General features: G+C 33.0%; 1 protein-coding gene across 17 annotated transcripts in view; it reads right to left on the minus strand.

Annotated features, from left to right (window-relative positions):
• The window catches only part of Eml5 (EMAP like 5), a 182,609-nt gene that overhangs the window by 97,583 nt on the left and 67,467 nt on the right, over positions 1-17,559 (minus strand). For all 17 annotated transcript variants that reach the window (XR_013439198.1, XR_013439199.1, XR_013439200.1 and 14 more), the window contains 8 exons: positions 16,470-16,682; positions 13,034-13,201; positions 12,250-12,356; positions 11,676-11,794; positions 9,931-10,117; positions 3,406-3,511; positions 1,566-1,659; positions 153-253 (listed from right to left, as the gene is read on the minus strand). Coding sequence is in view for 14 of the 17 variants with exons in the window: in XM_078050668.1 (XP_077906794.1) it covers positions 153-253; positions 1,566-1,659; positions 3,406-3,511; positions 9,931-10,117; positions 11,676-11,794; positions 12,250-12,356; positions 13,034-13,201; positions 16,470-16,682 (1,095 nt within the window). In the remaining 3 variants the exon portion in view is untranslated. The remainder of the gene's footprint in view (positions 1-152; positions 254-1,565; positions 1,660-3,405; positions 3,512-9,930; positions 10,118-11,675; positions 11,795-12,249; positions 12,357-13,033; positions 13,202-16,469; positions 16,683-17,559) is intronic.

The raw sequence follows: 17,559 nt of genomic DNA on the forward strand, positions 1-17,559 counted from the left end.
ACCTCACATGTGTGAGACCCTGGGTTCAATCCTCAGCACATATAAAAATAAACAAGTGAAATAAAGGTGTATGTCCAACTACAACTAAAAAATAAATATTAAAAAATAACAATTCTTAATTTTCAAAGAAGTAAAAAGAAACACTTCCTTACCTGCTCTACGCCAAAATTTCATGTGTTTAATTCCAGCTGTAATCAGTTTATCAGGCATGTAGGGGTTCATCTTAACAACAAAAATCTTATCTTTACTTCCTCTGAAATAAATACAAAATTTTTAGCTCTGAAGACAAAGCTATCCTGTAACAACCTTTTCCCTGATCCATACTCTATCTTTACTTCTCACTTTACTGAATGTCTATTTCCCACTTGTCCTTTGGATTTGGGCTGTGAAGCCATGCATTTGTATATTCACTTTGTGTGTGTGTGTGTGTGTGTGTGTGTGTGTGTGTGTGTGTTCCTCCCTCTCTCCCTCTCGCCCTCTCCCCCCCCCTCCTTCCCCCCCCCTCTTTCTCTCTTTTGACAGTACTATGAACTTAACCTGGGGCTGTTATCCCACAGAGCTCTATCCCCAGCCCTTTTTATTTTTTGAAACAGGAGCTCACTAAGTTGATCTGGCTGGTCTCCAACTTGCATCCTCCTGCCTTAGCCTCCTGAGTGGCTGGAATTACAGGCATGTGCCACTGCACCTGGCTTTGTCATTATTTTAATATGTCAACTCTGTTCAACAGGTTGTCAAAAGATAGAAACAGTGAAAACTTCTTTTGAGTAGCACCTATGATACCTACAACTGTGCATGAGGAACATAGCTTACGACATAAATGAATTAAAGAATTTAAGTAATATTTCATTAAAATTTAACATACTTTTTCCAACTATCTTTAATCATTTTAGATAATTAACTTTTCAATTGTAAATTATATAATTTTAGTAAAACAATTCTAATTTTCATCTTAGGAATTTAGGTTTCTTCATAGGAATATTTCTGATTCATCATAATAAAAAAATTAAAAAAAAAACCAAGACATTCACTATATAAAAATTAGAGTGAAGAAAAATAGATTAAAAACCCCAATAACTTCTTTATATAGGTATATCTTTTTTCACTTAAATATATAATATAAACATTTTGGATGTTCACTGTTTATGTTGCAACACTGCTGTCTAATAGGCTATTATACAGAATTCACTCTACCTGTAAATGGATAATTGAAGTAACTATTAATTTCAATGCCTTATTATAGTTACAGTAAGAAAAGGGGTCCAGGGCTGGGGTTGTGGCTCAGTGGTAGAGCACTTGCTTAGGTGTGTGAGGCACTGGGTTTGATCCTCAGCACCATATATAAATAAATAAAATAAAGGTACATTGATAACTAAAAATATATTTTTAAAAATGCTCATAAAGACTCAGCTTACAAAGAAATTATAAAATCATTTATCTTTTACCTGATATTATTTATTCAAAGATAAAAAAGATGGTAGCATATTTGCTTGATTTCAAAATTATTTTAAAGTTTTTTAAATTCCAAAATAATTCTAGTATTTTGTCATATCAAGTTATTTCCTTACCTTGCCATTGAAAGTTTCTCTCCTTTCTTCCAGTCCCACAGTACAATGGTGTGGCTATCATCTATTCCAACTGAAGCCAAACGTTTCCCATCCGCTGTGACAATTAATCAGAGTGATATACTTACTGACCATTTACATTCAGAAGATAAACATTTTGTACGTATTCTAAAACTAAATGTTGTCATTTGAATGTAGCTTCCCCACAAGTTTCAGGTGCTAGAGGCTTGGTCCTCAGTGTGGTGATACTGAGTTAATAGAACCTTTCACAGTTGGGGCCTACCTTGAGGTAAAAACATTATAGGGGGCTCTGCCCTCAGTAAGGAATAATGCTGGTCTTTCAGAGTGAGTGAGTTCCATGATAATGGGTTGTTATAAAACAGAAAACTTGACCCCTGAATCTCTCTGGCTTCCCATCTCACCACGTGATCTCTCTTTCTTGCTTTCATTCCCACCATGATGCCATCTATCATGTTATGACACAGCCAAGGGGGCTCTCACCAGAGGCAGAACTAATGGGCCTACCTGTGAGCTAAATTAATTTCTTTTATCTCTCACCTGACCTCATTTACTTTATCTGTCCAACTAATTGGGATGGGAAAGGGAAAGAGAAAGTTATAAATGTATGAATTAATGAATAGGCTAAAGACTCTGAGATAATTGTTACACAGTGTTTACACATATCAAAACATCGCACTATACCCATGATCATGTACAATTGTTACAGGTCAATTAAAAACAAAACAAAATTTGCAGGGAAAAAATGAAAAGGAAAGAAAAATTAAGAAAGGAGGGGAATAAAAGATGTGATTCCATTAAATTCACCATAAGAATTCTGTTGTGATAATAAGAACTCAGTAATCATGAAAAGCTAAATGAAAAATACACAGGTTACAATATACTGTCAACATTAGTATTACTGCTTTTAATGAAAGTCAATTATATGTTATTAAGCAACAAGTAATGAGTATATTAGATGAATCATTGAGACAAATGAATAATGAGACAGGCTGACAGGCTGTGTTTATACACAGGTTATAAGGCTTAGACTATAAGAAAATGTTTTCTATTTTGCCACACCTTTGTAAACCTTAATTAGTTCCTCAATACTTCCAGTGGCATTTTTGTTGTTGATCCACTTAATCTGTCATTCATTTCTTGTTTCTTGACTATTAGTCTCCTTGAAAGTATATATATATTTTCTCCTAAACCTCACTTATGGTTAACTTGTCACTTCAGTCAGAATAGCAAAAAAGCACTAATTTAATATAGAATTCTCTGTTAAGGATATTTTCTTCCCTCTTCCTACTCCACACCCTGGCTTTCAGTATAGACCTATCTTTAGTTGCTAATGTTTAAACATACTGAAAAGTGTAAGCATGTTCTAAAATTATAAGATGGCCTGAAATTGTCACTTAATAGAAATGTCTTAAACAAATATTTCAGTTCTCATTTCTTTCATTCTTAACCTTTCACCATTAGCATTTTCAAAGTTTGTTCTGTAGCTATAAAACATTAAGATGAAATCAGAAGTTTGCCCAAAGGAGAGATACATACCATTTAGTGTAACTGAGATGATTTTAAGTGTTCTGCAAATTTTTTAAAAAAATATTTAATAGAAATCTACAAAGTTTAAAGGGTATTAAAATCATACTAATTGAACTATAATTAGACACTAGTAAATGAATCTATACTTTCACTGCTTTATACTTTATGCACATTTGAAAAAAAATTGTGAAGGACATAGCTAAATCACAAGCTTAGGTAACACTGATTCAGATTAAAATTCTACATATTGCCTCTGCATTTGGATCATTCTTATTGAAATAGAAAATAGGCTTACCTGAGAAATCAACAGCACAGACACCATATTGGTGGTAGCCCTTTAATATTGACAATGGTTTAATAGTCTCTGTATCCCATATGTGAATTGAGGGATCCCTACCCACCTAAAATAGAATTATAAAAATCAATATATGCAATAAAGTTAATCATTTTTATATCTGCTAAAAGTAAATAAAACAAGATATTTTACAGTCTTTGTTTTATTTACTATAGAAATTTATCAAAAATATAAAGCAGACTGGATACATGACTGGATTTTTTCTTAATATTCATTCAAAAGCCAATGAGGCTAGGCTCTGTGTTTCTAGGAATATTCTAGAACTATATGACTCCTCATAAATCTTATCCTATACTTCTTCAAAAATGATAATAAATGCTTGTTAAGCACTATTGTTGGCAGGATTTCTATGCCAGATACAACAAGTACTAAGACATTCAGGTATCTTTTCACTGGGAAAACAGAAAACTTTAAATTAATGAGATTTAAAAGGTCCTGAAAAAAAAGACTTCATGAATAAGATGTTACTAGAAATTGGGCCTTCAGAAAAAGCAGGACTTGGATACAAAGAGAAGCAAGCAAGCACATTTTAAACTAGGTGTAACCAAAGATTCAAATGGGATTAAAGCAATAAGCATATAAATGGGACTCTAAATAGATAATATCATTCTGTCATTTATCTTTTTTTAAAATTTTTTTTTAGTTATAGTTGGGCACAATATATTTACTTTATTTATTTTTATGTGGTGCTGAGGATTGAACCCAGGGCCTCGTACATGCTAGGTGAGCACTCTACTGCTGAGCCACAACCCCAGGCCTGTCATTTCTCTTTTAACTTGATGCTATAGCTTGAATCTGGAGTGTCTCTCCCAAGGTCCATGTGTTAAAATTTTGGTTGTCAATTGGTGGTACTATTGTAGAACCTTTAGAAGATGGGGTCTAGTGGAAGGAAGTTGGGTCACTGGGAGATGCCCTTAAAAGAGTTACTGGGGTCCCAGACCCTTCCTCTTTTTGTGTTTGATTTTGTTTTGTTTCTTGGCAACTTTGAGGTAAGCAGCTTTGCTCCACCATGACGCTCTGCCTCACCACAGACCCAAGGTAATGAGGTTAAGCAACTGTATACTGAACATTCTGAATCTGTGAACCAAAATAAATCTTTCCTTCTTTAACTTTTTTTTTTAAATCTCAGGTATTCTGTCACATTGATAGAAATCAAATTAACACACTTAGTTTATGGTATTCACTTATATACAGGTAATCTATCATTTTTTAACTATTCCTCAAATTAAAGTAATTGCTCCTCTAGCTTTAAGAATCATGATATATTTGTATATCATGACAGCTCCTGAAATAACATGACTGTTAATTTAATTATAGTATATTTTGTTTTATATGAAGACATAACATAAAACACTAAAAGCAGACAATATTTCACTAAATTATTCAGTTAAACATTACTAGTGGCTTTTAAATTTTCTTTTTAAATTTTGCAGGTTTTGATACTTCTGATTTTACAGTACTACTCTTACCTGGTTCTCTGGTCTTCTTGACTGTATGTTTTTTTCATCACCTGTTTCTTAAATGCAAATCTCCCTCAAGAGTTCATCTTTAATTCTACAGGCTTCTTATTCTAAATTTTGCCTGAGGTATCTCTTTCACAGTTTCAGTGGTTAAATCAACAAGTGTCTCCAAAGTCTTACTCTCTAATCATTATTTTTTTCCTGAATTTAAGACTTAACACTTTCAACTACCTACTGGACGTATCATCTACAGATGATGATGATGATGATGATGATGATGATGATAATGATTAATAGTAATATATTTGCATTCACTGAGAACTCACTTATGTGCCAGAAACTGTTCTATATACCTTACAAAGGTTAACTCATTTCACAATCACAAGAACCCTATAAGATAGGTATTGGTAGTATCCTTATTTTAAAAGATGAGAAGCTACTTGGGAGGTTGAGGCAGAAGGATCAAAAGTTTGTAACTTAGCAAGACTTTGTTTCAAAATAAGTAAAAAGAGCTGAAGATGTACCTCAGAGGTAGAGTGTTCCTGGTTCAATCTCCAGTATCTCTCTCTCTCTCTCTCTCTCTCTCTCTCTCTCTCTCTCTCTCTCTCATACATACATACACACACATATCCAAAATAAAATTAATTAAAAGTGAAATTTTTTAAAAAATGAGGAAACAGGCACAGAGATGTTAGTTAATTTTCCAACAGATAATAAATGGAGAAGCATGGTCTTGAACATCAAAATCAGTCTGGCTGAAGAACAGACAATATTTTTGGAGTATATCTGTGATATTTCATTTAGGGATACAGGGAGATTTATCAGTCAGCTTTTCACCACTATAGCAAAATACCTGAGATAACAAACTTAAAAGGAGGAAAGGTTTCTTTTGTTTCATGTTTCCCAATCCATGGTTGCTTGGCCCCCTTGCCTCTGGGCCCATGCAAGGCAGAACATGTCAGGGAGTGCAAGACAGAGGAGGCTGCATACTTGATAGTGGCCACAAAGTGAACAAGAAAGACAGGAAAAGCCAATATCCCTTTCAAGGGGACACCTTCATGAACTAACTTCTTCCACGAGGTCTCACTTGCCAAGAGGTCATTCTTTGTATTCTAGTCTCCAAAAAAACAAAACAAATCAAAACACTCTTTAGATTTGTTAAATTCTAAAACACCCACATAAAATCCTCCAGAATCACTTTTCTTTTTAATAAAGGGTTCAATTCCAATCAGGTTTAACACTTTTTATAAGTTTAGAGAGATGTGACTGGTTGACTGTAATATTACAGAGGTAAGAAATGGAAAACGGTGAAAGAAGTTGAAAAGGCTATGTAAGCCTGTGTCCTAGGAGATAGACCTTGAGTCTGCAGTGCCTAAGGCAGAAATGCTATTGTGTAAGCAAAGGAGCTATGGCTTGATGGGTATGAAGAGATATCCAGTGTCATACTGACATTTTATTTAATCTGACCTGAATTTCCTTAAATCCCAGAATCATGGTAGTAAGTGGCCACTTTCTACACTGTCTTAATTCCAGCAATATCAGAATAATGGTTCAACTTCTTTGCCAAAGCACCTGGGTATATAACTATGCTTCAAGAGGAACCCTTTATATAGCCTAAAGGCAGGTGATGCCCCTCATGCCCCCACCTATCTTTTTGATTAGTTCTTTCACTAATGTCTATCATGCACTCTAAGACTTGAATACTGTGGGCTATTCACAGTTCTTTAAATAAGCTGCGCTTCACCTCACCCCCTAATTTTACAGATCATATGACAGACTTAGAATGCTTTCCCTCACTTTCCCTCTGCTAGTAAACTATGCAGCATAAATGTTATACCTGTTTCACTGATTCTACTGGGCACAATTCCTGAGTCCTTCTTCACTACACTCTCACCAGATTCTACATTTAAAAATGAGGTGATTTTGCCTCCTAGGGGACAGCTAGCATTGTCTAGAGACATTTTTGGTTAGCATAACTCAGGCAGAAGGGTTACTGGCATTTAGTGAGTAGATGTCAGGGATGCTGCTCAACATTCTGCAATGCACAGGTTACCTTCCCACAACAAAAAATTATCTGGCATAAGTCATCAATAGTGCTGAGGTTGAGAAATTCTGGTCTGTAATTGTGACATGGTATTATAATTTTTCTTGCATGTATGTCTTCTTATTTATCTATATATTTCCAGCACATTTCCTGGCAATATAGAATGTGCTTGATAAATATTTTTGAATAATGGAAGAAACAAAGGAGAAAATGGTAGGGGAGGAGAGTAATGAAGAAGAAAAAGCGGCTCATCAAGGCACAATGGGCAGGAGGAAGGAAAAGAAAGAAAAAAAGGTTGAGTTTTCTTCCCTCTCAGGGAAGCTATATAGGATGATGCATGTTGCCTCCCTGACCCCTACAAAACTGAGAATGTAAAAGGGGTGCCAGGCATGTTAGCACATGCTTGTAATCCCAGTGACTCAAGAGGCAGAAGGATCACAAGCTCAAAGCCAGCCTCAGCAATTTAGCGAGGTCCCAAGAAACTTACTGAGGCTGGTAGTTAAGTCCCCCTGAGTTACATCCCCAGGAACAACAAAAATAACAAAAGATTTTTTTAAAGGTGTATTTATACAGTGTAGAAAGTCTGATAGACCAAAGGCTTTAGACTTTACTACTTAACAGCTGAGTGATCTTAAGAAAATTATTTAATTTCTCTAAAACAGAACTTTCTTATTTGTAAAGGGAAGAAAATGATTTTACTCTCATGGAGTTGAGGAGGGAATACAATGAACTTACAGTCAGAAACTAGTAAAGTATTTACAGAGTAAGAATCTACAGGGCTGAGGTTGTGGATTGGTGGTAGAGCGTTTGCCTCGCATGTGCGAGGCACTGGGTTCAATTCTTAGCACCACATATAAATAAATTAATAAAATAAAGGTCCATCAACATCTAAAAAATTTTCATTAAATCTACAGACATTATTCTTTCCCTTGCTTCTCTAAGATATCTGTGTAGACATGTATCAACTAAGACCTTTCTCACTGATTTCTACTTCAATATTTGTGCTTTCTATCCCTCCCCCACAAGGCATAGACACCTTTATTTAAGACAGCAGATATACATTTAAGGGAGAATGTGGACCATCTCAAAGAGTAAGAGATACATTCTAGGAGTTTCCAGCTCTTCTTTTAAAGGAAACTTGGTGAGGGGAGGGTATAGGAAGAAATATAGGAATGGTGTCAATCTGGTGATCTCAAGATGGTTTCTGGTGATCTGGTCAGTCTCAGGATCCCCAGACTGCCATGGTCCTCATCTTATCCCCTAAATTATAGGTTCTTCAAGAAATAGGCAGAATTAATATTATCAAAATGACCATACTTCTAAAAGCACTATTCAGATTTAATGCAATTCTGATCAAAATCCCAATGGCATTCCCCATAGAAATAGAAAAAGCAATCATGAAATTCATCTGAAAAAATAAGAGATCCAGAATAGCTAAAGCAATTCTTAGGTAGCATCACTATACCAGACCTTAAACTATATTACAGAGCAACAGTAACAAAAACAGCATGGTATTGGCACCAAAACAGACTGGTAGACCAATGGTATAGAACAGAGGACACAGAGAGTAACCCTCAAAATTACAATTATCTTATATTAGACAAAGATGCCAAAAACATGCATTGGAGAAAAGAGAGCCTCTTCAACAAATGGTTCTGGGAAAACTGGAAATATATATGCAACAAAATGAAATTAAATCCTTATCTCTCACCATGCACAAAACTCAACTAGAAGTGGATCAAGGTCCTAGGAATTAAACCAGAGACCCTGTGTCTAACAGAAGAAAAAGTAGGCCCTAATCTTCATCATATGGGATTAGGCCCCAACTTCCTTAATAAGACTCCTGTGGCGCAAGAATTAAAACCAAGAATCAAATAATGGAATGGATTCAAAGAAATAGCATCTCTCAATGAATTTACTGGGAGGTTAACTAACAGTACAAAGGAAGATTTACAGATTTTCCAGGAACTTGTGATTGACAGATCTGGAAGAGAGACTTACTCTAGGAAATCTACACGGAACTTCTGAATTAATCATTTACATTTCCAAAATTATCTACCAAAACCTAAAGAAAAATAACAGTATGGTTTTCTTTGCCTTTCTTGTTCTCTTAGTTCTTTAAATAGCTCATGTTTCTTTTCTGCTGGTTAATATGAACGCTTTTTATATTTCCTCCTTTTTACTGTCAGTGAAATTGCCAGTCATTTATTTCATTTATAACATTTCTAAAAAGTTTACTGTTCCCCAAGTGTCAGTTCTTTTTCACACTGGCAAATTGAAATATTCCATTCTCACCTTCCTCTGGTTAAAAAGTCTACAAAGATCACTATTTCTATGTACAACAGGATAGATTATGTGCTTTCTATCTTGGTTAACTTGAATAGGTTGCTATCATGATTGCAAAAATATAAAAGCACTGTCATTCTGTGTTGTCACAGAATGTTTGTTAAATATTTTATTATTTTAAGCAACTCAATCTAACGAAACCAATTTCTAGTCTTCATCTTTTCTATAACTACTCACAAATTTAAAAATATACATATCCTGACAGAAAGAAAATTAGGCAGTATTCTTAGTTCCAAATTAAAATTCCAGAAATAATAATCAAAAAATTTTTGTCAGTATTGGCGATTGAACTCAGGGCATCACAAGTGCTAGATCATCGCTCTACCACTAACCTACTTCCTCATTCCTTAAGATAATAATAATTAAAACAACTATACTATAAGGACAACTGTAGGGAAAAAGTTGAGGTAAACTTCATAATATGAAAATAAAATCCCATTCAAAACAATTCTTTATTCTCCATTTCCTAGAAAAAACTCTCTCTCTCTCTCTCTCTCTCTCTGTGAGTGTGTGTATGTGTGTATATATACACACATGAATGAAGTAGACTAACCTAACTCAGAAAAGGTCTAACCTATCAGGCTTTTGGTCACATAATCTTTCAAAGGAACTTACCTGGCCTGTAGCCACATAGTCTTTCAAAGGATGAATAGCCAGACAAAGAATATCATCATCATGACCCAAGTAAAAACGCTGTGTGTTCTGTTGTCTATTGTAAATGACACCCACTGCTGCCACATGGTACACAATTTCACCAATTTGAGTATAAAACAGATTACTTCGACAGTCATAACCTCTGTAACTAATATAGAAAACAAATCATATACAATTAGTTTTGGTCTTTGATCTAATCTATACAGAGAAATAGGTAATTTTAGGGTCATTTAATTTCCAGTTTTAAAGGATGTTGAACAATTAAAGAAAACACCACCTTCGTAGAGCTATAAGCATTTATGAACTGCTCTGATTACAAATAGCTAATCCAAACCATAATACTGAGCAAAAAAAAGCAAGGTGCTGAAAAATATATCTAGTATACTATTAATTGCATGTGTATAATATTAAATTTATAAAGACAAAAACAGTTACTTTTTTAATAAATAAAAGGGTATAGAAAATAATACATATCTGTTTATAAATGCATTTTTATTTATCAAACTAAGTAACAGTGATTGCCTGAAGGGAAATGATGGTTGGGAAGGCAGAAGTGAGAGGAAGGGTTTAAATCCCTTTTATGCATAATGTTGAACTGTGAAAACATATATTTCAAAAAGAAATTTAAAAAACAATTTTAAGGGGCTGTGGCTCAGCAGTAGCACACTTACCTGGCATGAGTGAGGCACTGGGTTTGATTCTCAGCAACACATGTAAATAAATAAGGAACTATCAACAACTAAAAACATTTTTTTAAAAAAAGCAATTTTAAAATATTATGCTCAGGAAAAAGTAACCAAATCTTTTTTAAAATATTATTTATTTATTTATTTATTTTTTAGGTGGACAATTGTGTCCACCAATAAATAAATAAATAAATAAATAAAAAGATATTGTCTTTACTTTTATGTGGTGTTGAGGATCAAATCCAGTGCCTCACGCATGCCAGGCGAGCGCGCTACCACTTAAGCCACATCCCCAACCAATAACCAAATCTTAAAATGTCAATATAATTCTGTCTATAGCAACCTTGCTTTGTGTTTCAAAGAAACCCAATTTATAAAGCACAACTGAATAGAAATATTGCCTATTTTACCAGTGGAGAGAAAATAATCTTAATAAATAAATCCTTTCTCAAATTCTTGGAAAGTATTATCAATCTGATAAGAAAATGAGGGCTGGGACAGGGGTAAATAGAATCAGACTGGAAAACCTGTTGCTGACAAGCTGACATATGAAACTTGTATTGCCAGATATTCTAAGAAAATCCAGAAATTCTAATATTTTACTGAAATTAATACACAAAAGCCAAAATGCTCAGTCAAAAAGAAAGACAGTATTATTTCAAATTAGTCACATTTAAGGAAGATGATTATCTCATATTTTTAAAGATAAGATGTCCAATTTAATAATACTGAACTTCCATAAGACAAATTTATTTTTAATAACTTTTTAATATTTATTTTTAACACTTATTCAGTGCTTATTATGTTCCAAGCACTATTCTAAGTCAACAATATCACAGCTTTATTTGCTCCTTATCAGAACTTTAGGAGGTATTGTTATCTCCATTTTACAGAGAGGTTAAATAACTTGTTTAAAGGCATACAGTTAGTAGAGCTAGTCAATTGTGTGACTTGGAGCAAGTTACACAGTAAGTGTGAACTAAAATTCAAACACAGAAATGAAAAACAATTGTTTCATACCCGTGAACAAAGTGTAATCGGATACTATTTCCTGGAGCCTGTTCTCTTCTTTTAGAAGTAGCACTTTTTTGTTTCTCTTTGCATTGTTCTTTAAGCTGAGGTAGATCTTCTTTGTAAACCTTTAGAAATGTATATAAGTAGGAAGACATTCATAAAGGTGCTCATACCCCTAACATAACTTTTAGACATATGGTTACTATTAATCAACTTTAGCAATTGTCTTCAATAGGAAGGTACTTTTACAAAATGTACTTCTTTAGAAAGAACAAACTCACATATTTAGTGTTCCAGGAAATCTTTATACTTAAGAGAATATTTCAAAGGGAATAACTGGGAGTGTACTGTTTCAAAAATCTATAGGCAAAGAGAATATAGGCATACTTAGTATATCAAGCATTTAACATAAAAGAATAGTTTATTCAAGTGTGCTTTAATGTTTAAAGTGAGAAAACTGAAAGAGTCATACACTACTTGGGAATTTAAACCACAAAAGATAACAGATACACAGCAGGGAACAAGATAAAGAAAGAACTGAACTTTCCAGGGGAAAAAAATTGTTTGAATAGAAAATTACCTGCCGACGATAGGTGAGCTGTGTCTCTTGTTCAATTTCAGAATCCAGTTCTGGAACATCAGACAGGTCTGAATCTGATTCATCACTGTTAGAGTCAGCCAGACTTTCTGTAATTTTTGAAAATGAAATGTCATTTGTTTAAAGAAGATTTATTTTCAAAATAGCAATGAAAGATTAATGATTAAGAGGTAGGTCAATTGACATGGAGACAAGCCATAGAGCAATCAAATGAAATTACCTATTCAAGTGACACAGATGTGAGTAAACTGTACCACAGATTATCTTCCTCTCCACTCACTGCAAACTCAATAGCTCTTTTAAATCCCTTCATTGGCTCCCCAAATGACTGCTACATCAAATTTAAATGTCTGTGCAAATATAAGTGCATATAACCTATAGTTCCCATGAAATAGCTAAAAAATACTGCACATAGCAAAAGAATTGACACTATATATATATAATATTTATATATATAATGTCAGTATATATATATTTTTCTCTTTGTTAAAAAGCATACATAAAATCTAAACACTCATCTCTGATTTTATTACCATAACCATTTCTTTACTCATCATTTGACAAACTGCAAACAAAAGTACTTTATATCCCATTCTTTGATATCTGACTTAATATAGATCTAAGGTTTAATTTGAAATTTCTGCTAATAACAAACTATACTATGAATTTATAAAACTATATTATACTTCAATGGTAAAATTGTCATCTTCAAGTTTTTGAAGAGTTACTTCATGGGGAAATTGTTTAGGTGATTCATACTACTCACCTTGGGGTGCTATGTGAAGAGCATCTTTTAGTTTTCTTTCAGGAATAAATTTCCACTGAAAGACAGAGTGATCTGCTCCACCAATAGAAATAACCCACTGATAATCATGTGACCATCTGACATTAGTTACATGAGCTGAATGGCCAATGTATTTTTTAAACTTGGCCCCTATAATGAAAATATATCTTTAAGTTATGCACAAATTTCAACATACAAAACACTACTGCAAATAGCAGATTTCTTTACATAAATCATTGCATCATCCTTCCATTGTCTTAATTATGATTAAATGGAAATAATGCTAATTCAAAAATGGGTAAAATGAACAAATAAATGAATTTACATTGAGAGATGTAAACATTATTTCCTCTACTACTTCACAATATAATTTGGTAGAAACTACAAAAGCTGTGAGGTATTATTTTACTGCTTTTAGAAAAGCTGGGGATCAACTGTTTTTGTTTTAAATGGACACAATATATTTATTTCTTCATCTATCTATCTATCTATCTATCTATCTATCTATCTATCTATCTATCTATCTATTTATTTTTTATGTGGTGCTGAGAATCGTACCCAGTACCTCCCAAGTGCAAGGCAAGTGCTCTACAAAAGCTGAGCTATAACCCCAGCCCACGATCAATTATTTTAATATTAGGACAGCTGACTATTTTATCCTGAGGGCTTCGGTCTTAAGTGAAGGACTAATCTAATTCATATCTACTCTTTTTCTTTCTCAATCCAAAAGATATTACTACTAAATTGGGCACAGTGGCACATGCTTGCAATCCCAGTAATTCAGGAAGCTGAGGCAGGAAGATTGCAAGTTTGAGGACAGTCTCAGTAACACAGCAAGACCATCATCAACTTAGCAAAATCTCAGCACTACATAAAAATAAATAAAGATATTGAGTCCAACTACAACTAAAAAAATAAATATTTAAATAAAAAATCTTGTTTCAAAACAAAAACTAAAAAGTACTGGAGACGTGGCTCAGTGGTAAAGCACCCCTGGATTCACTCCTCATTACTGAACTGAAATAAAATGTATTATCAAATCAGATACAACCTTTTCCTAATCTTAAATTGGACAATATAACTTAATATAAAAGAGATTTTTTTCTAGTAATAATGCTAAAGTATTCAAGTATGTGAATTCAATGAACATCGAATCTTAAAATACCTCTACTAATTATTTAAATATGCAATAGTAATATCCTATCTTTTCTTTCACTTACCTAGCTATAGTCTCAAGCTGACTCACAAGTGCCTAGAAATAAAAATCATCCTTACCATAAAATAAATTACTAACAAAAAGGAAATAAGAGAGCTGGGGTTGTGGCTCAGTGGCAGAGTGATTGCCTAGCATGTGAGAGGCACTGGGTTTGATTCTCAGAACCCCATATAGATAAAACATTTTTTAAAAAAAGGAAACAAAGAAAAACAATATATGTTCTTGAAGCAAGGAGAAATCTCTTACACAAAACTAATTTTATTAGACTTTGGTTAAATATTCACATAGTAATTCAGAAGACTACTACATATTTCATTTCATTATATAAATGAAGTAAAATTATTAAGCAAAAATAATACTGTCTTCACATTTGCAAAAGATAAATTGTCAATAAAGCCCATTCAATTGTCTTAAAAAACTCAGAAAATTATAGTATTTTGTTTTTACATGGAGGTCAGTGTATGTGAAGCAATTAATGGGAGCAATGTCTAATGTTAAAATCATCATAATTATTACTGAACCTCGACAAGCAAACAAGTATCATCTTAAGAGTTGTCAGGCATGGTGACTTTCATGTCCTGGCTATGTGGTGGGATCTAGAAACAGGGTACTTCATTTATTTAATTTTTTTTTAGCTGTTGTTGGACCTTTATTTTATTTATTTTTATGTGGTGCTGAGGATCAAACCCAGTGCCTCACTCACACTAGGCAAGCAAGTAATTTACCACTGTGCTACAACCCCAGCCTGAAACAGGGTACTTTAATTGCTAGATATTTAGCTAGTCTTTATTAATATACTTAGAGTTACATATGGAAGAATTTGTATGCATCTGAGAAGCTGACATCACACAGGCAGAATCAATAACATGGCAAAGAAGACAGGATCCTGAACTCATTACTTCACTACAGAGGCCCAGTAGAAATAACAGCCTCAGCTTCTGAGAAATTTGAGCCTTTAAGTTTGATATCAGTGGACTACATATCTGATCAAACTATATTAGCTGTTCCAATAATCTGCATTCTAATGTTTGTCCAATAGCTTTTATCAACAAGCCAAGTAAATCTCATTATAGCACCTGCTATAAGTATGGATGTTCTAGAACATTAACTGCACCTAATATAAAGATTCATGCATAGAAAAGAATTCTTTGACAATTAAAGCTCAGAAGAAACTTGGATTTCCCTAAGGAATAAGAATGAATTTTTTAAAAATCCACAATGAAAATTATTTGTGCCCTGATTCATTTTACTTTTGTTTACAGGAAGCTCAGAATCAAATTCGATGTTCGGCTACTGTCATTTTCTTTATCTTGTTTTAATGTGTACTTCTATTTATATTTCCTCTGGTACTGATTCTTTAATTATTTCAGTATTTATGGACTTATTATAAATTGATTTAAAAACTTTATGAAACAATGCATGGAACAGATGAAAGATTACTAATATAACATTTCATTCTATGATCCCCAGATCTGTGAATAGAATGATTGATAGCATCATTTTAGAAGACATCCAAGAAAAAAGGATAAAGTATAGAGGAAACAACAAATAAAAAATCATTTTTTAGATCTACTATTGAAAATCAATGTCAAAACAAATAATGCTAAAGACTTAAGCAAAACATGCTCATTCATCAAAACCAACAAGTTAGTAAGTTCTGAGTTTATACACTTGACTACTTCCTTAGATTCTTGAGAAAATAAAATAAAATTTCTCCCAAAATATATGTATACAATAAGTTAAATTATTAAAGATAATAAGTTATAAGAAAAGTATAACCATCATTGCAATTTAACTACATGAAGCAATTCAGGAAGTGGGAGAAAAATAAAAACAGGTCTTGGGGATGAGGTTGTGGCTCAGTGATAGAGTACTTGCCTAGCATATGTGAGGCACTGGGTTTGATCCTTAGCACCACATTAAAAAGTAAATAAATAAATAAAGTTACTAAAAAAAAAGAAGAAACAGGTCTAGTCCATTTGTTATAATGTATAAATTCAAAATAATTTCATAATAAAAACTTCATGACCAAAAATAAATGTAACATATGACAATAATACAGAACTTGCAAAATAAAGGCCTTTACCAAGAAGTATACATTTTTAAAAATATGAAATCCTGTTACCTATTTCAAGATTAATTTTCTGCAAGAACATAAGTCTTCTATAAGAGCTTAGTTAAAATATTTAAAAGACGAGATACCTTTTCTTAAACATGGATATCGGAATAATTTTATAATTCCATAGTCATCAGCTGTAACTAAAACTTGGCCAATATAATTTCCATCTACTGAATTTATATCATTGGTATCTGAATATTTGGGCCAAATTCCATTTACTTCAAGGCCTGAAACACATGTCCATGAAGCCCAATGAACACCTTTGAGTTCTTCTTTACTTGTCACTTCTTTTCCCCCTAAAAATAAATCAGTCTGAATTTAAGAAGTTATTTCACTTATTTCTTTACTCAAGCTTAAATTTTACTGATAACATTGTGATCTCAAATTTTAATTATTTCCCACCCCAATTAGAGGAGACTACAGGAAAAAGTAAGTGTGGCTAAGGAGAAAACAAAATGCAAGAAGCTTTTTAAAGAAGCCACCAATGGAATTATACCAATTCAGAGACATACATAGATTTAATATGATTTATAGCTTAGCAGGTTCACTGTGTGAATTCTATTAAAATAATGACACAGATTAACCACAACAGGGTGAGTTATAAGAGAAGTAAAAGCTATGAGAAAGTGGCTATGAGAAACCTAAGACACATAACTGACAGAGAGAACTAAAAAATACCAAAAAAGGTAGGATTGGTGGAGAGTAATACATTTACATTTGGTAAAAGAATTTTAGGACTCAGTAAATTTTCATTACATATAGATCACTAATGAAAAACTTTTTCAGAAAAACAGTAATTTATGTGGCTCATCTTATTTAATAAGTTCTTAGAAGATAGGGACTAATTAAACATCATATTAACTAAAATACTACAAGGTTAATGTTTTAATGATTGTTTTTATTCTTCTATTTTTAAATCTTTGATTTAGTTGTTAGCTAGATTATTATTATTTGCAAAATTTATTTGAGGCAACCACAAACAGATAAATAATTTATGGTCACACATTTGTAGCTATTTACTTAGTTTCACCCAAAAGATGACATTTGACTCTTTAATACACAGTGGAATTTTACCATATACTAGTCCCATGGTGTGAAATTTAATATAAGTCTGTCTTCAATTCTTCAAGTAAAGGAGGTTTAATTAAGAAACAAAAGAATACAGAATGGTGG

The sequence above is a fragment of the Ictidomys tridecemlineatus genome, chromosome 5 (assembly GCF_052094955.1).
Source record: "Ictidomys tridecemlineatus isolate mIctTri1 chromosome 5, mIctTri1.hap1, whole genome shotgun sequence".
In the NCBI taxonomy this organism is placed as follows: Eukaryota; Metazoa; Chordata; class Mammalia; order Rodentia; family Sciuridae; genus Ictidomys; species Ictidomys tridecemlineatus.